Source organism: Lontra canadensis, unplaced genomic scaffold, assembly GCF_010015895.1.
Source record: "Lontra canadensis isolate GAN:19392208 unplaced genomic scaffold, GSC_riverotter_1.0 scaffold45, whole genome shotgun sequence".
In the NCBI taxonomy this organism is placed as follows: Eukaryota; Metazoa; Chordata; class Mammalia; order Carnivora; family Mustelidae; genus Lontra; species Lontra canadensis.
Window position 1 is genome coordinate 6,364,790 of NW_022631039.1, and position 21,898 is coordinate 6,386,687.

Below are 21,898 nucleotides of genomic sequence, written 5' to 3' on the forward strand. Positions count from 1 at the left end.
ATACAGTATGCTTCCTGGTGTTAGGAAGCCTGAGGCAAACAGACCAGAAGAATAAGCCTTTCAACATGAACAACTTGGTTGGGTGGTTGGGGGGGGAAGAGGGTCTCATCCTTTTCCCAACTAGCCTGTGTCCCTGGGCCCAGCTCAGCCAACACAGGGCAGGGCAGAATGGGACCTGCTGGGCAGTCAGCCCTGTCTGGGAAGGACATGGCAAGACACCGCGGACAGACAGAAGGCAGGGAGGCCGCTGCGGCACATCCTGGGAAAGGCAGGCACAGCTTCCATTCGTGGCCAAGACGTCGAGCCTCAGCAAGGACGGCAGAGTTCAGAACCAAGGTGAGGTCACAAGAGCCTAGGGGAAGGACAGTTGAGGCACAGAAGAGGAAACGTGGGCTTCCACATAGGGTGAGCCTTCAGCACCAAGACCTCTCTGGTCTTGGCTGTGGTACTGGACAGCTGATGTCCCACAAGTCCTTTTAAATCCACCCCCCACCGGCTTTTTTAAAAAGATTTTATTTATTTATTTGAGAGCGAGAGCCGAGAGAGAGCGCGAGCAGGGGGAGAGGCAGAGGGAGAGAGAGAAATGGAGAAAAAGGCTCCCCGCTGAGCAGGGAATCCGATGCGGGGCTCGATCCCAGGACCCTGAGACCATGACCTGAGGCAAAGCTAGATGCTTAACTGACTACGCCAGCAGGGGCCCCTGATATCTCCTCTTGATCAGAAATCACAACACAGACGTCAGTGGTATTGTCAGCACACGAGCAGCAAAGCAGAGCCCCTACCAGGTCTACACTGCTCAGGGATTTGCTTCTGATCCCCACTTCAGCCTGGAAGACAGGGAATCCGACCCCTTATTTTCTCAGTCCAGCTGCCCAAGGGAGCCCAGGCACGAGCAGGTGAGGCCAGGATTGCAACCCCGTCCATCTCCCCACACAGTGCCGCCCTCAGCAGCTCCCGGCAGCCCCAGGACCAGCCAATGCCGTCTCCCTGCCTGCCTCACTTTCCACCCGGATGCCTGGTTGCCTGGTTTCTTCCGTGGCTCCTCACTTCCGCCAGCACGCCCATGGCCGGATTTCTCTCCCAGACCCTTCCAAGTCCTTCTGAATGAGCCTTTGCCTCCTGGTGCTCCCACCCGGAATCAGTCATGCTGTCCTTCCCAGCCCGACCCCTCTGCTACTTTCTGCTCCTCTGCCTCCACTCAAACCCAAACCATGATGATGTCCCCACTGGGCCACTGAACTACCCTCCCGGACGGACTGGTCCTCCAAGCTGCTCTGCACGCAGCAGTCGGAGCCATCTCTGTACCTCGCATGAGCTCACGCCCCGCCTCAGACCCGGCCACCCCGCTCCCACGCAGCCAAGCGTCTGTTCCTGCTGTCCCTCTACTTATGCCCCAACCACACAGCTGCCTTTTGTTCCTCAAACGTTTCCTTTTTTAAATAGATTTTATTTATTTATTTGAGAGAGACAATGAGTGAGAGAGGAGAGAGTACAAGCCAGGGGAGGGGCGAGGGGGGAGGGAGGAGCAGAGCAGGGAGCCTGCCTCGGGACTTGATCCCAGGACCCTGCGATCATGGCCTGAGCCACAGGCACACACTAAACAGACTGAGCCACCCAGGCGCCCCATCCCTCAAACATTTCTAGTTCTTTGTCTCTCATGCTCTTTACGGCGGGAAGGATCTTCCTCCTGTCTGTGAGGCTAGCTTTCCCTCCGTCTACAGGAAGTTCAAGTACCAAGTCCCAGGCAGCCTAGGGCACCTCCCTGCCCTTGGCCTGCAGTATCTCTTTACCACAACTCACGACTACCCTAGTGACTTCCTACAGAGCCTCTTATCACAACCTGAAATGCCCTTGTTTGTTCCTTTCTTTGGTGTCGCTCCCCACAAGGGCAGGTGTTAGCCTGCCGTTCCCCTCAGTGAGCACACACTGCACCGGGCACTCAGACAGACTGATGGCAGAAGGCCTTGTCTGCCCAGTCCTCTCCAAGCAGACCTCCTCGTCAGGGCTCGATACCATGTGTGCTCCCTTCTCCCACCGAGGATGCCCCATCCTCCTTCCTCCAAGTCCATTGCCCTTTTTCAGCTGAAAATCTTGCTGGGGCACCTGGGTGGCTCAGTCAGTTAAGTGTCTCACTCTTGATTTCCGCTCAGATCATGATCTCAAGGTCGTGAGATGGAGCCCCACGTCTGTCTCCACACTCAGTACGGCACCGGCTTAATATTCTCTCTCTCTCTCTCTCCCTCTAAAATAAATTAAAATCTTCTAAAAAAAAAAAAGTTGAGAAGTTTGTTTTTTTTTTAAAGATTTTATTTATTTATTTGTCAGAGAGAGAGAGAGAGAGAGAGAGTGAACACAGGCAGACAGAGTGGCAGGCAGAGGCAGAAGGAGAAGCAGGGTCCCTCCCCAGCAAGGAACCTGATGTGGGACTCGATGCCAGGACACCGGGATCATGACCTGAGCTGAAGGCAGCCGCTTAACCAACTGAGCCACCCAGGCGTCCCAAAAGTTGAGAAGTTTAAAAAAATATCAATCACTTTTGTAACTGGTGGGGTACACAAACCTGGGTTGGGAGGAGGGGTGTGGCCAGGAGGGTGGGACACCCGGATACAGCCAAGGAAACCAGAGCTCACAGTGGAAAACACTTGTGGAAGCAACCAAGGTGTTCTTCCAAGTAGCAATGGACAAACAGGCCATGGTCTCCTCACTTCAGCCTTTTTAAGGGAAGGAAATCCTGCCACGTACTACAACATGGACGAACCCGGAGGGTATGATGCTCCGTGATGTTAGGCAGACACAAAAGGATGGTTACTGTTTGATTCTAAGTTATCAGAGATACCTAGCGCAGTCAAATTCGAAGAGACAGAAGAATGGTGGATGCCAGGGGCTGGGGGGGTTTGAATTGGGGAGTAGCTGCCAGAGATGGGGTTTCCTTTCGGGGGGACAAAAACATTCTAAATTTAGATAGTGACGGTGGTTGGACAATGCCATGAGTGCCCTAAATGCTGCTCGATTATACACTTTAAATTGGGTAAGATGGTGAATCCGAGATTTTGTGTAAGATAATTTAAGGTTTTATTTATTCATTTATTTGGGAGACAGCATGGACATGCGCATGTGCGTGCACAGGGATGGGGGAGAGGGGGAGGGAGAGAATCTCAAGCAGACTTCCCACCCAGGGCAGACTCCGACGCGGGGCTCGATCTCACAACCCTGAGATTATGACCTGAGCCAAAATCAAGAGTCAGATGCTTATCCAACTGAGCCACCCAGGCGTCCCCTAATTTTTTTTTTAAAGATTTTATTTATTTATTTGACAGAGTGAGAGAATAAGTAGGTAGAGAGAAAGGCAGAGAGCAGAGAGAGAGGGGGAAGCAGGCTCCCCGCTGAGCAGAGAGCCTGATGCGGGGCTCGATCCCAGGACCCTGGGATCATGACTTGAGCCGAAGGCAGAGGCTTTAACACACTGAGCCACCCAGGCCCCCACCCCTTTTTTTTAAGTGGGAAACCCTGAGAAATCCTGACTTTGACTGATGCCTGTCAGAGGTAGTGCCGGGCCACTGGCCAGGCTCTAGGACCATGAGCTCTATAAGCCTAGCCGGGCCTTCTGCACAGCCTAGGACGGACGGTCCGTGCAGCAAGACCACCCCGCCTCCGTGTGCGGTGCCGACCTAGGTGCTGCTGGACGACACAGGCTGAAGGAAAGCGGACCTTGCCATCCAAGAGTTAACTGTCTGAAGGGAGATGAGGACCATCCTCCCTCCTCTTCCTGTTCTTTCCTTCCCTCTCCTCTGACTGTGCAATTTCAGCAATGCTTTACAGAAACAAATAAACAAAAAAAAAACCAGTACTGGTGTGCAAGCTACTTATGCCTACGTCTCAGTGGCCAAGCCTGATGAGTGGTAGCAGAAAGCGAAAGCCAAAATGCGATGAAACTTCCAGAAAACATGCAGGACACCCAAAGGGGCAGTCTTATGACATGAAAAGCAAAAGAACAAGAAGGGAGGGGCATACTGCTTTTGGCCAGTGGTGCACTGTGGATGAGAAACTCTGTCTTCTCTGTCCAGAAGGAGCTTTGAACTGAAAAAGGCAAAAAGAGCAATGAAAGGGAAAACCCAAGGTGAGTTAGTAGACTGTCAGAGAGCCCCGGTACTGAGTGAGCGTGAGCAGCACCCAAGGACGAAGGGAGCAAGTGAAGGTGGTGTGCCCTCTAGATTCTAGGGCGACATTTCAGAAAAATCAAGTAGGTGGGGTGTGTGTCTGAATTTCCAGCATCAAGGCACTTAATAGAGTTGCTTATAACATCTTGTAGACAAGGACAAGAAATTAGTGGACGCCAGGGTTGCGAACCGCTAACCACCAGTCGAATGCGGCCAGCAGCCTGTGTATGTGTGTGTGGCCTGTGAGCTGAGGTTGGTTTTCACATTTTTAAAGGGAAGAGGAGGAAGAGGGGGGAGGAGGAAGCAACGGCATCTGGCCACAAATCCGAAAATGTTTACTGTGTGGTCTTTTGCAGGAGAAGGTCGCCAGTCCCAGGGCTAGACAGGAAGAGCTAGGAGGGTAGCTGTCCACGTTTGCGGGTGCTGACCAGTGGCTACCGTCACGCTGGCGTAAGGTGAGCCGGGGCCCCAGACCTGTGTCCTCCCCTGTGCTTACTGGAAAGAAAGAGGCATCCAGAAGGCACAGTGATAGAGCTAATGTGTCTGGGTGACAACGGAAGGGTGTGACCGTGGGTGATTCCAATCGCACGTGGTCAGACAGTAGGTTCCTCTTAAGCTCCAGCAGATTCGCTGAGTTAACACTATGATGTGGCCTCTATCATAAAATTCAAGAAGCTCATTTCATTTTGAGCTACATCAACAGAATTATAGGATAGAGAACAAGAGGCAGTCCTTTGTTTTATGGCTTTCATAGGCACTGGGGAGTACGGATTCATCCCACCATGTGCCTGACCTCCCTCGGGGAACCAGACCCCACTTGCTGCTTTGGGCGCCCCGTACAAGAGGAATACTGATAATGTCAGCGGGTGCAAAGCAAACCGGTGAAGAAAGAGAACAACACAAAGTCAGATAAGAGAACAGAAATCAGGGCAAAGGGCTGGCAGGAAGCAAAGTGGGGCAAGAAAGGGCACAGAGGTGTTTAAATATCCCAACCCCCAGCGCCTGGGGACTGGAGGGCCTCAGGGCTGCGGCACAACCCGGCAGTGAGGACTAAGAGAAGCTGCGTTCTGTGTCCATCATCCTCCAAAATGGAAAGGACTCCAGCGTCCTTCAACCTGGGGATGAGTGAACAAGGCGCTACAGCCACACCCCGAGAAGCTACTCACGTAGAAGGGGAAGGGCAACCGTTTCACGCCAACAACATGGGTGACTCTTCCAAGTATGATGTCAAGTGACAGATGCTAGACTCAAAAGGCTACAGACTGCAGAATTCCATTTATAGGACATTCTGGAGAAGTCAGAATTAGAGGAATTAAAAAAAAAAAATCCAGGTCACTGGTTGCTAGGGGCTGAGTGGGAGGAGGCTGGGATGGTTACAGAGGTGCATGAGGGGATGTGGGGGAGGACAGTCCCACCCTAAGTCTCAATTCTGTGGAGGTTACCTAATGGCACGAGACTGTTGAAACCCAGAGAACTGGACCCTAACAACGGTGACTTTGATGGCATAGCAATTATATTTCAACAGACCTGGCTTTAAAGATAAAGAAAGCAAATTCAGAGAAAGGCAGACCTGGAACTTTGGTAGGAGGGCCCTGATGCTTGGCCTGGGTGTTCAGTGGTTAGAGGAATGTTGACACAAGATGGTCTTCCAGGCACCCTATGTCTTCTGAGCCCGTGACGCTGGGAGGAACGGAGGAATGGAGGAACAAGGGAAGGAGACTGAGAAAAAACGGGCAGCGAGGCAGGAGGGGAGTTGAAGGGTGGGGGTTACCCCTCTTCATGAAGAGAGTGTGTCAAACAATGCTGCAGGGGCAGGTAGGTGAGGACCGAGAATGAGCCACCACAGGTGACATCACTGGGGACCAGGGCCAGAGCCACTACGGGGGAGCGATGGAGGCAAACGTCTGTGCAGGGAGGAGAGGATAGAGGCAGAGCGGGAGGCTGTCCAGACAACATGACCATCCCTCTTTCCCAGGGCCCGGGGACTCGGCTCTGGGCACGTGCTCCTCACTACCAGTACCCCCTTCCAGGCCCTCCCACCGTTCTCCCATTGGAATGGCGGGTCCAACACTGGTTCTCCTTCCCCAGACAGGGTCCTGTGGGTGTGGAGAACACAGAAGCACAGGAAATTTCCAGAATGAAGGCAGAGGGGCTGCAACAACCATCTCTTTTGCCAGAGACAGATACAGGCATGCCTCGATTTACCGCACTTCGCTTTACTGCTTCACAGACACTGCAATTTTTTTTTTTAAACAAATTGTTGGGTTAGGGATGCCTGGGTGGCTCAGTGGGTTAAAGCCTCTGCCTTTGGCTCAGGTCATGATCTCAGGGTCCTGGGATCGAGCCCCACATCAGGCTCTCCGCTCAGCGGGGAGCCTGCTTCCTCCTCTCTCTCTGCCTGCCTCTCTGCCTACTTGTGATCTCTGTTTGTCAAATAAATAAATAAATAAAATCTTAAAAAATAAAAAGAAATTGATGGGTTAAAAAAAAAAGTTAAGAAATTGATGGATCTGACAGCCTTGCGTCAGGCAAGTCTATCGCTACTGTTTTCCCAAAAGCACTTGCTCACTTGGTGTCTCTGGTCACATTTTGGGGATTCTTGCAATATATCAAGCTTTTTCATTATAATTATATGTGCTACGGGGAACTGTGATCAGCTATCACGACTTGCTAAGAGCTCAGATGATGGTTAGCATTTTTGACAACAAAGTATCTGTAATTAAGGTATATACATTTTGTTGTTAGACATAACTATTGCCCACTTAGCAGATGAAAGCACGGCGTAACCATAACTTTCACATGCCCTGCGGAGCAAACATTTCATCTGACCCTGCTTTAATGCAATATTCGCGTTACTGCGGTGGTCCGGAACCCAGCAAACCTGCAGTATCTCAAGCTGTGCCTGCCGCATCCCTTCTTCTCTGAAAATGATCTAGGATGCTCGTGAATCCTGGGAAGGGCCCTTCCTCTTTCTACACAAGACCCCTCTCCCGTCTGCCCCTTGATACTAGTCCCGAGGCTCCTTTTACTCCAAGACCCCAAAGTGAGAGCCCCCTCCTAGAACGGCCCCCAAACACACATACTTGCAATCCTCTGGGAGGCCTTCCCAGGTCATCCTGTCCCCTCACTGCCATGCATATCCCCTCCTACTCTTGTTCCCTCTGTCACCACCCTGGGAGCCCCTCCCCCATTCAGCATCCCCTAAGATCCCTAGAACGTCCACCTACAGACTCCAAATCAGACCACTGAGCAAAGGGGTGACTGATGACGGAAAGGGAGGGACCCCACCTTGTCCCTGACGACCTGGAGAAGAAGCCAGCTCGGTCTTCTGTCATCTCCGAGGTTCCAGTCTTACCACCCTGATTTATAATTACTGCTGCCCAAGAGTCCCCTTCTGCCAGGCCATGCTGTCATACCCTTGGGCAAAGATCGCCCCAGGACCTGTACTTTCGTCCCCCGACCTAAAACCCATGTCCACCCTGCCAGACTTGGGCAGCATATTTCTGAGGAGGGCCACGCCTTTGCTCCACACGCCAGCTGTCGCCTTCCATGACTACCCTCAGGGGGGCCCACTTAGGCCTGCGGAAGGCCCTGGGGGGCAGGGCAAGAGGGCTAGGTGCTGAGACCCTGGGGCACCCAGCCCATGTCCTCTCTGCCCACCTGCAGGGAGCTGTGGCTTCGGGCCACAACCCCGCCGCCGCAGGTCTTCTCTCCTCACAGAGGAAGCATCTGTCCTGTCTCCCAAGCAACCCAACCTACAGTGCCTCTGCTCCCACGTGCTGCCCCAGAGGGCGCATCACGGTCACTTTCCAGGCATGTCTGCCTACAAAGTGGAAGGCTGGGCGGCCCCATCAGACCTATCCTGATCCTTTGCGGCTCACGGGCCAGGCTGGAGTGGCCTTTCGCGACGCCCCTCGCCTTCTAGAGAGAGAGACAGCTGCTCGGCAGGAGCAGAAACCCCGCACTGTGTCTTTCCCTAAACGACGCACGCTGCCAGCTTCCTCTCTTCCCCTCCCTGCTACCCTCTTCCCGCCCCCCCCCCCACCTCCCAGCTTTCTGTGAGGTCGGTTTTGTCTCTTCTCTTGCAGTAACAGAGCAATGTTTCTCCCACTATCCCAAGACCCAGCGGGGAGGTGGTGCCTGGCTGACAGGGGGTCCCTGGGCACAGGAACCACCCATTCATTCCCGGCTCTTCTGGAGCCCTGTTCTGTCTGTCCAGTGAACGAGCAGGAAGCACTCGGTGCATCCAGATGTGCCAAGGCCTGCCGTTTCTCCCCCAGATCTCTATCTCAGTTCTATTTCTAGCGCACTACGTCACTATGTAAGTGCCCCCTCCCTCTAGTCTCTACCACAAATGGCCCCAAATAAAGCTGTGGGAGGAACCGTCCTCATGCATCCTCCCAGCTGAGGCATCTAGCATCTCGGATGGCTCCTGATTTTCTGGGGTCCAAACGCTCCAGGGCAACTCCAGGGTTACCCCCAGCCCCCAATTCCTCAGCTTCATCTGTCACATCAGAGGGTGGTCTTCACACAAACATGATCGGACCCTCAGGCACATGGTTGATGAACAGAACCCCACTTGATTCAAGGGGGTGACTAGGCAAAGACGGCGGTCTTATTTGAGTCTAGTAAATTGTTCTGTAACTTTAAACATTCCCAATTTACCTGTTTGGCTCGTTCAAATGTGTAAATACCAGGTTTGCTTGAATAATAATGCCTATAGCATTCCCAGTTTTTGCTTTAGTCCTTCCTGTCTCCAAAGAGCTTTCCTATCCACTGTCTCCCTGATGCTGAGAAAACCCGGGGAAGGGAGGCAGGGCACCCTTGATTAAACCAGTGGGCTCGGGGAGGTCAAGCACACAGCAGGGCTGGCACCTGTCCTTCTCAGCCAGGTACAAGTTCTATATTCCGGTAGTTAGCCGGCTATAACGGAAGTCTTTGCCAAAACCAACTGGTTTACCAAATCCCCACACATTCGTTATCTCAAAGGCAGGTTTGTCTCGCCTTATAAGAAGTGCAGCTCCCCCTATGAGCAGGTGTTATGGTCTCTTCAGTTCGATGAGAACCAAAAGGAGAAATGTCTCAGAAAACCCAAAGTGGGAAACTGACCCAAGGTCAAAGAACCTCTAAGCGAGTCAACATTCCAGTTTTCGGGAAGCAGGTTGTGGTCTTAGCTGCTGCCACACATTCCACCAAGCCCTTAACACACAGCTGTGTGTCTCTCAGAGGGATACACTCTGGTTCAAAGGGAAACAGAGGTTGGGGTGGTAGGCCTGTGAAGCTCAAGTCCATTGCCCCTGGAGAGCACTGGGACAAAACTCCACCATGCCACAGGACCTTGCTCTCATCTAAGATATGAGCGGGGTGGGCGACACACCAAGAGGGGACATTCCTGAGCCCTGATCTCCAGCCATTCCTGTAACAGTCTACAGCCTGATTCACACCGGTCACCGTTGGCACAACCCCAAAGGAGATGTCCATCCAGCCCACCAGTCCTGCAGAGGGTATGCTCGGATGAAAGAAGGGCAAAGAGGATGTGGCTGTCTCTGGTCAGTAGTCACTGCTCCCTAACTCAGCTGTGCATGATTCTCACCTGCCAACTTAACTCTGAAACCCCAAAACACGCTCACACACCCCTAATGGGCTCCTCTGCTCCACCCCCAGACCGCATCCCTTTGGTCTGGGAAGGGGCCATTGTTCAATGCGCTCTTTCGTTCTGGTCATGCTACGGAAGAATGTTCTATGTCAGAGTCCAAGGGGAAAAAAAAGAAAAAACAGCTCAGCCAAAGGAAAAGCAGAAATGAAGCAGGGGAAGAATGTGGGCAAAGAGAAAGGGAATAACACAGACAGCAGGAAAAATGGGACACGTAGGTTTCCTCACCTCAGACAAGCATACTTTGATTTAAGTCCATATACATTTTTGGGGAGAGGGAAACTATGAATTGACACTCAGGGCAAATCAGGAGATCATTCATTTTACAAAAGAATTTGGCATCCGATTCCTTTAAATAGCAGTCTCTCCTAGTGCGTTTAAAATAGGATTCCATTTACAGAAGTGTGATTTACACAAAACCACATCTGTTACATAAGGCTCAGGAAAATAGCTCTCCTCCCATGTAGTCCGGCCAACTATAGAACTGGCCCCGTACAGATGGTCATCTATTTTCTTCTCAAAGATACCCAGCCCAGCTCTCCAGTACCTCTTTCTATATTTCCCCTGATTCTTAGGGACCATCCCAATCTCTCCCAGTCTTCCCTAAACTCAGGGAGCAACTGCTCCAAAATCTTTACACATTCATTCGACACACATTTCCCAAAGGCCTATCGCCTGCTGGGCCCTACTCCAGGAGTATAATTGTACACCAAAACCGACACATCTCTGCTCCATGAATTTTTTTTTAAATGATTTTATTTATTCATTTATGTAAGAGAGTGTATGAGCAGGGGGAGGGGCAGAGGGAGAGGGGACAAGTAGACTCCCCACTGAGCTAGGAGCCTGATGGACGATAGACTCAGGGCTCAAGCCCATGAGCCTGAGCCAAAATCCACAGTCAGATGCCCAACCGACTGAGCCACCCGGGCGCCCCTGCCTCATGGACCTTACATTTGAATGTGAGAGACTGACTGACAGCAAACCACTAAATAAAATCCATGGTGTCTGAGATGGTGACAGGGGCTACAGGGCCAAGAATGGGGTTGGTGTCATAACCTTACATGGGGTCACCAGGGAAGGCTGCCCTGGAAGGTAACAGGGAGTGATAAGGAAGCAAGTCTGAAAGGCACCTGAGGGAAGGGTTCCAGGCAGAGTCCACCTGGCAGAAGCCCTCAGGTCTGAGGAGGAGAGGCCGAATCACAAGGGGTCACGTGGGCCACTGCAAGGACCAACTTGTGTTCCGAGGGAGACAGGAGCCCCTGGGAGCTTTTGAATGAAGGGTGACATGATCAGACTCCTTTTTTAGGGGACCCCTCTGACTGCTGTGTTGACACTGCGGGGACATGCAGGGAAGCAGGGACAACAGCTGAGATGTGGCTGAATTAATTCAGGGCGGAGATGATGGGGGCACACACCAGGCTGGTCGTGGTGGGAAGTGCTGAGATGTGGACGGATTTGGATATACGGAGAAGGCAGGGCTGACGCAGGTTGCTGCTGACTTGGACGTGGGGTGTAAGGACGGAAGGAAGGAGTCAAGGGTAGGAGTCAGGATTATTCACCAGAGCGGTGTGTGGGACTGAGCTGCCATCAATACGATAGAGAACCAAGGGAGGAGAAGGTCTGGGGCAGACCGGAGCTGATCTGGGGGCATGTTACAAGGAGATGCCCATCAGACACCAAATGGAAATCAAACTGATGGGGGGTGGAGTGGCAGGGTGCGATGCTAGAATTCGTTGGAGGTGCACGCTAGGCCAGGCGGTCCGGTAGCCATCCACATGCAGAGGTGGGGTTTAAGGATGGGGAAGATCCCCAAGGAGTGAGTGCATATGAGACCTCTGGGGACAGCCTGAGGACACCAGACAATCAAGAAAGAGTTGGGGGGAGTGAGGAGTGCAAACAGAAAAGAAACAGCCCACGAGGAGAAGGAAAGCCAGGAGTGTGGCACCCCAGAAGGCAGACGAAGCGATGAGTTTCACCCTGGAGCCTCAGTGGTGAAGGCCTGCTGACAGACCAAGCAGATGAGAACTGAAAAAACTGCCCCACTGGCTTGAACATCATGGTAACCTTTAGTGGGGCTTTCTGGTAGACTCTGGAAGGGGGCAGAGTCTGAAGGGGGACTCAGAGACAGGAGGCAGGGGGGCTGGAGGCAGAATGCCAGCAAGGGAGCTGAGACAGGAGGAGATCGGGGTTCACGCCGCCGTGTTTTAAATGGGAGGAATTACAACGCGTTCGTATGGATGAGAGGGGAAGGAATGGAGCATCCCTGGAAGGCGGAAGGGCTCTAACGCACAGCAGGAGCTGGCCACCCCGGCGAGCACCGCCCGGGTCACCGAGTATGGACACAGGTGTCGACAGACGGCTGACGGGGGCTTGAGCAAGCTTTCTGGGGACTGCATCTCTTTTTACAGTTGAAACAGGAAGCAAGGTCTGGGGCTGAGAGTGAGGGCGGGGGAGAAGAAGGCACAACTGTTGTCTAGGAAAGTTGGGGGGGTTGCCGCATGGACCAGGGGAGGGCACAGGCCTGCCGGGGAGCAGCAGTGAAGGCCCACGAAGAAAATACAAAGCCAGCCCTCTCTGCCTCCTCTTTCCCCAGCCAATTCCCCAACACCCCCTCCGTGTTTCTCGTGCTAACTCTTGTCCTCCTCCCCACTGCCTTCCAGCTGTAGAACTGCCTGGACCTCCATGGAATCGATACCAGTACACTTGGCCACTTCTGTGTGCCTCTTTTTCAACGAGGCCTTTCAGAAGGGAGACGTGAAATTGGTGCTCACGTTGGCAGGTGTGCGTGTTGGAGGGAGCAGGGCGGGGGCTGGAGTCTCCTCGAAGCAGAGGAAGCATAAGGCAGAATGTCCAGACGCCCCCTCAATTCTTCTTTCAACTTCCTTCTACTCCTCCGCGCCCCACAACCTTTGGATCTCAAATTTCCTTATCTAAAACACAGATTGAATAGTCTCTACCTCATTGTGGTTCAAGTTCTGATTCTCTAATTCAATGAACCTTTCCAAAGGCCTGTAATAGATCCCAGACTCATTTGCACCCATTATGACCTTTAACTCTGTGGTCACACCAGGGCTGCTAGCTCCACTCACGAGATGGGGAAACTGAGTCTTGGAACAGTTAAGTGGCTTGCCCAGCTAGCTGGAAGGCCTGACTAGCTAGATGACCAGGCTGTAGAGAGCATGGCCAGGATTTGAGCCAACATGTTGCTTCGGGAGCAACCTCACTGATCCCAAGCTCTGTGCTGGGCCTGGGAAGGACAAGTCAGACTCATACCCACCGAGAGAACACACAGGTCTGTGTCAAGCCCTCAATTCCAGGAACTGAAGTCCTTAGCAACACACAACCAAAGCCCAGCCACACAGATCTCGGGTCAGAGCCAAAGAGAAGGAAGGGGAAGGGCAGGGAAGGGTCTGGTCACCCTGAGGAGGCCAAGGAACATCCTGGCTGGTGGGCAGGAGGCCTGATGGGATACCTCTGGCCCAGAACCCGGGGAGTCCTAACGCGCCGGGGAGGAGCTGCTAAGCCCTTTGCAAAAGGGGAGAGCTGGTGGTTGCTAATTCCGGAAGTGGATTTCATCATCATCATTGGGGCTCTGATAGGACTTCCTCTGAAAGCAGAGTAGCCAAGAACTCTCACTTCCGTTTCTCGAGTGAAGGAGAGCCCCTCCTTAGGGAAGTAGGGGATAAGAGCCTCCAGGTTCAAGAGGGGCAGGGTCACCCCCAGGGCCCCAGGCAGCATGAACCCCGGCCTGGGCATGCGGGCCTGACATCCCACTAGCCTCTGGGCCGCCAGAGCTCCCGGAAGCTACGAATGGCCAGACCCCTCTCCCCAAAGCACAACTCCAACCACACCAGGAATGTCCAGGGGCTTGCCGCTGAGTATGGGGAAAATGTTCCACTCAAGGCTTTCGGGATCTGGCCCCTGCTGGCCCCCATTAATTTAGTCATCCGTGGCTTTTTATTCGCTCACGAAATTCACCCACCAAACATATATTGAGCACCTATGCGTCAAGCGTTGTACTAAATTAATTCACAGATGAGTCAGATGTAAGTGCTCTGTGTGCACAGCCAGTGAGAGAGGAGATCCTAGTGCATGCAGAATGGTGGGGGGGCAGGGTATCTGACCAAGACTTGCAGTAAGAACCATGAACCAGACGACTGGCCTTGAGGAGGGGCCCACAGGATCGCTGGGGTGGAGAGGCCAGCCTCCACACCAAGAAGTGGGGGCCAGTGCCCAGGGTGGGGAACGTGTTGCCAAAGCGTGGAAAAGCAAATGACATGGGGGCAGGCCCAGAGAGCCCCATTCCCAGAATCACGCACAACAGTCCAAGTGACCTTCCCCCTTATCAATCACTCAGTTAGAAACACATTAAAAAGGATCCTTCAATCCTTGATTGGGGTGCCTGGGTGGCTCTCGGTTAAGTGTCTGACTCTTGATTTCGGCTTAGGTCACAATCTCAGGGTCGTGAGATTGAGCCCTGCATCGGGCTCCATGCTCGTTGAACATCTGCTAGAGAGTCTCTTTCTCCCTTGCCCTCTGCCCCTCCTCCCCCCCAATAAACAAGTAAAATCTTCAAAAAATAAAACCCTGTTAAAACTTTTATCAATACAATGGCAATCATATTATAATATCTAAATGGGAGAAATTAACATGTTGTATGCGTTAAATTTATAGAACATTATATATCAAACCCATTTCTCAATAATAAAAAACCTGCAATCTTAAAGCCCAAGTATTTAAAGTGTAAAGGGACTAACAGTCAGTCTTCAATGTATGCACAAGGATGTCACCTCTACAGAGAGAAATGGACATAGTGTAATGTCTACTACTAGGGCACCGATTACAATGAGACAACACGTCACCTCTACTCATCTGGAAACATGGTATTGATTGCACACGTACATGCCAAGTCCTCTGCTCTCCCCATAACCCTCCATAGAAGATGCTGTGATTGGGCACCTGGGTGGCTCAGTGGGTTAATAAGCCTCTGCCTTCAGCTCAGGTCATGATCCCAGGTCCTGGGATCGAGTCCCGCATCGGGCTCTCTCCTCAGCAGGGAGCCTGCTTCTCCCTCTCTCTGCCTTCCTCTCTGCCTACTTGTGATCTCTCTGTGTCAAATAAATAAATAAAATCTTTAAAAAAAAAAAAAAAGACAACGCTGTGATTATCCCCACTATTCGAGGGGGGGAGCCTCAGGAACCTGCCCAGGTAAGTCAGTGGTGGGGATGGAATGTGAACGCGGGACCCAAGCCCTTGACCACTCTGACACACTGTTTCTGGATCCAAGACATAGTGATGGCTAAAATAAGCTTACAGACCTATGATACTGTAGGTCCCTTCTGGTTTAGGTATGTGTGTACCTGCTGTGTATATGTTGACATTTGGTTGAAACAAGTGCAAATTTGGCCACTTTGGCTTATAAAAGCAGGACTTTCATATGCCTCAAGCTAGCATGTATCTATATGAGCGTGCATGCACACACACACACACACACACACGCGCACACTGTAAGGATCTCCACCAAAGAAGCCTTGTTAGCAACAGTGTTTGGGATGCTGGAAGTGTATTCAATCTTTAGTTCTTTACACCTTTTCCTATTTTCTGAAAATACAGCATAAGTGAAACATTTTTCAGTGGACGACCCTGTTTCGTCACAGCAGCTGCTGAAGAGCACAAATGTGATATTAATGTGTATGCAAAGGGCAGGAACCCACAGCATCAGAAGCCAGGGCACTCATGGCCATGTCCCCTCTGGAGCTGAGAAGCCAACACGTGGACAAAAACCGCCCCATAGAGAGGGCCCAGAAGTTAAAGGGAAGAGTCCCCCTGCAGGGTTCAGGGCATCCTGTCACCCTACCCTTATTCTAGCTGACCTGACTACAGCTGAGAGGGCCTCCTACATTGTTGATGGCACCAACCCCCCACCCCCAGCAGTGAGCCGAAGCAGACAAAGCATCTAGGGGATCCCAGGGTCCACTGAGAGCCAAGGAGAACCCCTGCTGGGCACGAAGCTTCTGACCCTGGCATCCTTAGAGCAACAGTGGCCACGTCTGTGACCCCTCCCTGTCCCTGGGCTCACTTACCACCTTCCAAATTCCGAAACAATTTACTTTGTTTACATTTACTGTTCATCTCTACACCCCATCCCTAACACACACAGGAGGTCCGCAGCATAAGGCAAGGGTTTCTGGTTCAGTGAAATGCCCCAAGTGCTTGTAACAACACCTGGTACACGGAGGGTACTGCATTAGTATTTTTTTTTTTAAGATTTATTTAAGATTTATTTACTTATTTGACAGAGAGGGAGAGACAGCAAGAAAGGGAACACAAGCAGGGGGAGTGAGAGAGGGGGAAGCAGGCTTCCCGTTGAGCAGGGAGCCCGAAGTGGGGCTGGATCCCGGGACCCTGGGATCATGACCTGAGCTGAAGACAGATGCCCAGCGACTAAGCCACCCAGGTGCCCCAAGCGTTGGGATGCTTAACCAACTGTGCCACCCAGGTCCCCCTCCATAAATCTTTTCTGAATAAATGAATGAACAAATGCCTAACTAAACTGTCACCTTCCTCACCCCACCTCCTGCGCCACTTGGCAAATGAATTATCCCTACCTCCAAGTTTCTATGCACTTTCCTTAAGTCTCTAACATGGCACTTATCATACTCTAATTGCCTCCTCTTCCTTGAAGACAGGAGCCTTCAAACTCTCCCATTCTCTGTTAGGTTCTCAGTGCCTGGCAGAGGGCCTCGGTGTGCCGACTCAGGGGACAATCCTGACAAACGTATAGGACAAAAAAGACGAGGGCCAGGACCCCGGGGGACACTGCCCAGCACCGAGACCAGTGACGAGCGAGGATCTTCATGCCAACAGGGCTAAGGAGGCAGTGACTACTTTCCAAACAGTCCAGCCTGAGACTCCCCTAGCAGGAGAACGCTATTTTAGGTCCCAGAGCACGAGGCTGAACCAAGTGCTCCAAAGAGAAGTCAAGAAAGAAAGTCAACGAAACTCTCATTTCCAAAAAACCCGGGCTTGCGGCTCCCACACTCATCCTGGTCCCAGACCAGAAGCACACATCCCGGTGGGATCGTCAAGGGGGGACGGGCTCTCTCGCTGCGCTGGTTCTGCTGGAGGATGCGGGTTATTTCCACGTGGGGCCCGCACCTGGCACCGCTCATCCCTCTTTCCTCCCTCCTCTGGCCCCGCTCCTAGCAAACCTACTCAGCACGTCCTTCCTGACGTCACCATCCATTCACTTCCCACCTACGGCGCACCGGGTGTTTCCATCAATGAAACGGCTGCTCCCCTTCTTCCCCACACAGCTCAGATACCTCCTCCTCCAGGAAGCACTGACGTACCAAAGGATCTGGATCCCGCATCCTGGGAACTTTGCTAGCCTAAACCACAGGTCGCTCCTCAACACACCCCATGTTCTGCTTCACGCCATGGCTCTCTCTGCCTGAAATCCCCTTGCTTGCCTTGCCCCCTGGGGGACTCCTTCCCCTCCTTCTTGAGCTTTCCCCCTGAAACCCTCCTCCGGTGCCTGGCCAAGTATCCCCCCTTTCCCATGCTAGCGCGTTCCTCAAACGCATACCACGTGCTTTACCGCACGTACCGTAATTACTTACAACACGCCTGACGCCCTACTCGCAGAGGGGTCATTCTGCAAGAAGGACTACTCTACCCATCGCCTAAAGCTTTAAGATTTTATTTGTTGCCTAAAGGAATAAGCAAAAAACTAGTAATTACAGCAGGGCTTACTAAGCCTTCCCATGTGCCAAGAATTTAAACAGGCCGTGTCCATATCTCTTACGTCTGCAGACACCAACTCATCCGAGAGGCAAGGGAGGTGATGCACCAACAGGTCAATTAACTTGTCATCCATGGTCACAGGGGGGCAAGTGTGGTATCAAGATGTAGCCTCTGGCCTGTGTGACTCCAGAGCCCTGGGGCCAGCCTCCAGGGCAGCCTCGGGGCCCAGAAACCGCTCCCGATCCTCCCCAGGCAGGGGACGGCACCTCAGAGTCCAGCCACGGCTCACTCACAGTTACAAATGAGCTTTCTGCCCTCTAATCCCTTTCTACTTGCCCAGAGAAAGCACCTCCAGATCAAAGAGTCATTAAGACTTCAGGGAATCGAAAGGTGACACGGGAATTTTTTTTCCCCTCCCCTAAAAGACCTGTGCTTGATTTCTTTGGGGCCCTGGGGCGGCATGCGTTTGGTCTGGTAGCTGGAATCCTTTGGCTTAGGGGCAGCTGCCAGACCACGTGCCTGTCTGGCTTGGACTGGGACCTCTCCAGCAAGAACGGAGACAAAGGTGGAGCGGAAACAGCCCTTGGACGTGCTCTTTGAGAAAATCACCCGGCTGCGGGGTGGGGGGAGGGGGGTGGGAGAGGACAGGGATGGGCAGGTCTCTCTCTGGGCGGCAGAGCACAGTGGGCTCAAGTGTCCTAAAACCTACATTTGCTTCTGAACTGAGCCGCTGCCTGGCAGGGAGGCTTGGAGGAGCCTCCAAGGAAACGAAATTCTGCTCCTCAAGGCTGTTGTAAGGGAGAAAAGAATCCAGGTGAGACTTTTTCTGTCACCTGCAGGTGTCTACGTGTCATTCACTCAGCTCATTTCAAGGGAGTCTCTGTCTCTCCCTACAACTTGGCCATCCTCAGCTCCGGATCTAACATCTTAATGTCTACATCCCGGGAAACATACAAACTGGGGAGTATCCGATAGGTGTGTGGGTTGGACTGAACCGCATCCTGGTAGGACACAATCTTAGTGATCAGTGACAGTAAGACTAGCCACAGTGGGTGCCTGGGTGGCTCAGTGGGTTGAGCCTCTGCTTTCAGCTCAGGTCATGATCTCAGAGTCCCGGGATCGAGCCCCGTGTTGGGATCTCTGCCTGCCTTTCTACCTACTTGTGATCTCTCTGTCAAATAAATAAATAAAATCTTAAAAAAAAAAAAAAAAAAGACTAGCCATAAGCTGACAGTCAAAACTCTTTCCCCTGGGGCGCCTGGGTGGCTCAGTGGGTTAAAGCCTTTGCCTTCAGTTCGGGTCATGATCCCAGGGTCCTGGGATCGAGCCCTGCCATCGGGCTCCCTGCTCAGTGGGGAGCCTGCTTCTCCGTCTCTCTCTGCCTACTTGTGATCTCTCTCTGTCAAATAAATAAACAAAATCTTTAAAAAAACAAAAACAAAAAACTCTTTTCCCTAAGTAATTTTGAAGGCGGCAAGTAACAGATTTCCTTCCTCGAGGGCCGTCATCCACAACCCCTGACCTTCTTCTGGGGACTGTCTGAAGAAGGCTGCTGAGCCACCATGCCCCACTGAATCTTACGAACCACACCGGGGAGCGCACAAAGCTAGGATTTGTGGACACATGTCGCTGGAACGGCTCCCCAGTGTTATGGTGATAACGCCATGCTAGACTGCAGCCATCCACCCACGGGACTCTGAGGTTCCCCAAGCCTCAACGCTGAGCCCGTCTCCAGGGCTGGCAAGGACTCGGAGACCAGACTCCCCCGGGGTCCCGGAGCAGCTCCAGTGGGCAGACAGGCACACTCCCTCTCCAGGGCGCTGATTCTGCCACAGAATGCCTCTGTTATGGGGAAGCACTGGCCAGCCAACATTTAGCCTCTCTTGAAACAAATCCCACCTTCCAGAGCCCCATGGAGCACGTGTACTCCTTCTTTGTCTCAACAGCCCTCCCTGAGTCAAAGACAACCATCTGCCCTCCTGGGGCTTTCTCTTCTACAATCTGAACAACTCGACTCGTCTTGCAAGGCGGACATCCCCCTCGCTCTGCTGTGGACACTCTCTAAGTCAGAGACTCCAAACCTTTTCTTTGCCTCTGACCATGGTAAAAAATACATTTTACAAGGCCAGTCCTTACTCACGTGCACGTGTGTATACCCCCAAAGCCAGTTCCATGCACGAATGCTAACCTCCTCACAGGTAATATACCTGGATGCTTTCTCACCGACCCCACTCGTGCAAATGCTGCCTGCAGCCCACCACACCGAGTTTACAACCCGGAGCTGAAAACGTTGCCCTGGTTTCACCAAGCCGGTCACCCGTGTCCAGCCTTAACTGCTTACTTAGCTCAGACCCTAAGTGGGAAAACGCATCCCTTGACACGTGGCTATTTGCTTATCGGAGCTGCACGGACAGTCGTCGACATGGTTCTGCAGAGGGCCTGCCCCCGCTTCGCGCGCGCTTCCTTTCCCCGTGCTGCCCCTCAGCCGGGCAAACACACAGGCACCCGTCAGCAGCAACAGCACGTCGACCAGAAGCTTGCTCCTGCCCTGCCATCATTATCATTTACTCTGAACACCTGAAACAGCTTTTCCCCACCCCTCGTTTTCCTGCTCTGTAAACTGGGGGATCTCAGGAGGGCAGCAGAGATTTAGGAAGAAACCCCGTTTTGAAAACAGCGGTAGGTAACTGACAAGGCGTGGGTGACTGACAAGGCGTGCAGTCTGCACACGGACTGGCAGAAGCCCCCCACCCCATGGGGCCCCCGAGGCCAAAGACCACCACCCCTCCAGTCTGTCTTTTTTGATTGGCTTGTGTCCACCGCAGAATCCGGTCACCAACTCCTTTCCCCTCCCCCCTTCTCTTGGTCATCATAGCATACATTTTGGTGATCAGGAGAACCGGCGACAAAACCTAGTTCCACCACGTTGATGGACTTCTTCTAAACGCCAGTTTTCTTATCTGTAAAAGGTGGCTAATGATTTCTGCTCTGCCCTCCTCACAGGGGCGTGCTAAGCGTGAACAGGTGTGAAAAGGCTTTGTAAACTGTAGAGCACTCGGCAGATGTAAACCGTTATACAAACTATACGTTCTTTTGTAAGAATTGATGGCATGGGGTCCATTCCTCAAAGGATAGCCTTGAATCTTCTGTGTTTGCTAAAGGCACAGATTCCATCATCAGTCCCCAAAAGGCGACCACACTGCACCCAGGTGCCATGTTAAACAAGCTCTCCCTTGGGCAGAAATCTGAGGTCATCAAAAATTCATCACTCGCAGCAGCTGGTGGACCCGCTGTCCCCATCATTTCAGAAAGAGAAGTAGATGCGGAAGAACGGGTCCCACGAGCTGTCCGCTGAAACAGAGCCTACACTCAACTCTTCAGGGCAGTCAAGAAAATAAGGGGGTGGGGAAGGCATCGGGCCGGCTCAGTTGGAGGAGCAAGAGACTCTTGATCTGGGGATCCTGAGTTTAATGAGCTCTACCCTGGCTGTAGAGATTAAACAAATAAATGAACAACCAGTCAAGGAAACGGTGTGTGGGGGTGGGGGTCAGAGTCATCTTAGATGAGACTCTGGAAACCATCATTCTCTTAAAAGCCACCACACATAAGGAGAACTTCCTAAGCCTGTGCTTTGAAAGAATTATTTCCAACCTTCACTAGGATGCTCCAGGCAGGTATAATTCTCATTTTACTGATGAGGCTAAGAGGTTTAAACAAAACAAAACACACCACAAACAAACAAACAAACAAAACTTGCTCAAAAGCATGTAGGAAGTTGGGTGAACTCTAATCTGCTTTTTCTCATTCGGCAGTAAGCAAGAGGACCCCTCTCTCTCCCCCACTGATGTCAGGCTCTGCCAAGGATGTGGCTGAAATGCTGGGTTTGAGGTTGACCCCGGAGCCAGTGGCCCCCAGAGTAAGGACTTCAAACCAGACAGAGGGCTTTAGTGGTGGGGACAGAAAAGGAACTTCGGCCTTTGGCAGGAATGGGAAGCAGGTGCCCGTTCCCTGGGGTGGGTCAGATTCTTCTGCACGGTCTAGGGTCTGTGCTTTTAACAGAGAGCTGGGGACAGTTGTTTCTGGACTGGGCATTTGAGTGCTCAGTGAGGAAAGAGAACTTCATATCATTTTTGTTTGGACCACAAGCTAAGAGGAAAGAGGCAAGACATGTGCCTCTCTTGAGCCCCAAGTTCTCCAGAGGTTACCCAGTACCTACAGCCCAAGGTCAGAACACCCTGGTTGGCATTCAAGGCCTTTCTGATCTGGCCCCAACCAAAGATCTCAACATTTCCTGATCTAAACCTGCTCCAGCCAAATGTCCCCAGCCTCACCAGATGGCCTT

At 52.3% G+C, this 21,898-nt stretch overlaps 1 protein-coding gene across 3 annotated transcripts in view; it reads right to left on the reverse strand.

Moving 5' to 3' along the window:
• Positions 1-21,898, reverse strand: part of HIP1 (huntingtin interacting protein 1) — a 129,163-nt gene that overhangs the window by 51,097 nt on the left and 56,168 nt on the right. Inside the window, exons 1-2 of one of the 3 annotated variants that reach the window (XM_032872454.1) lie at positions 9,495-9,500; positions 6,320-6,322 (exon numbers count right to left, since the gene is read on the reverse strand). The exons of the other annotated variants lie outside the window; for them this stretch is intronic. Coding sequence (XP_032728345.1) covers positions 6,320-6,322 — 3 coding nt within the window. The 5' untranslated portion in view covers positions 9,495-9,500. Of the gene's footprint in view, positions 1-6,319; positions 6,323-9,494; positions 9,501-21,898 lie in introns of those variants that run through there. 3 annotated transcript variants of the gene reach the window in all.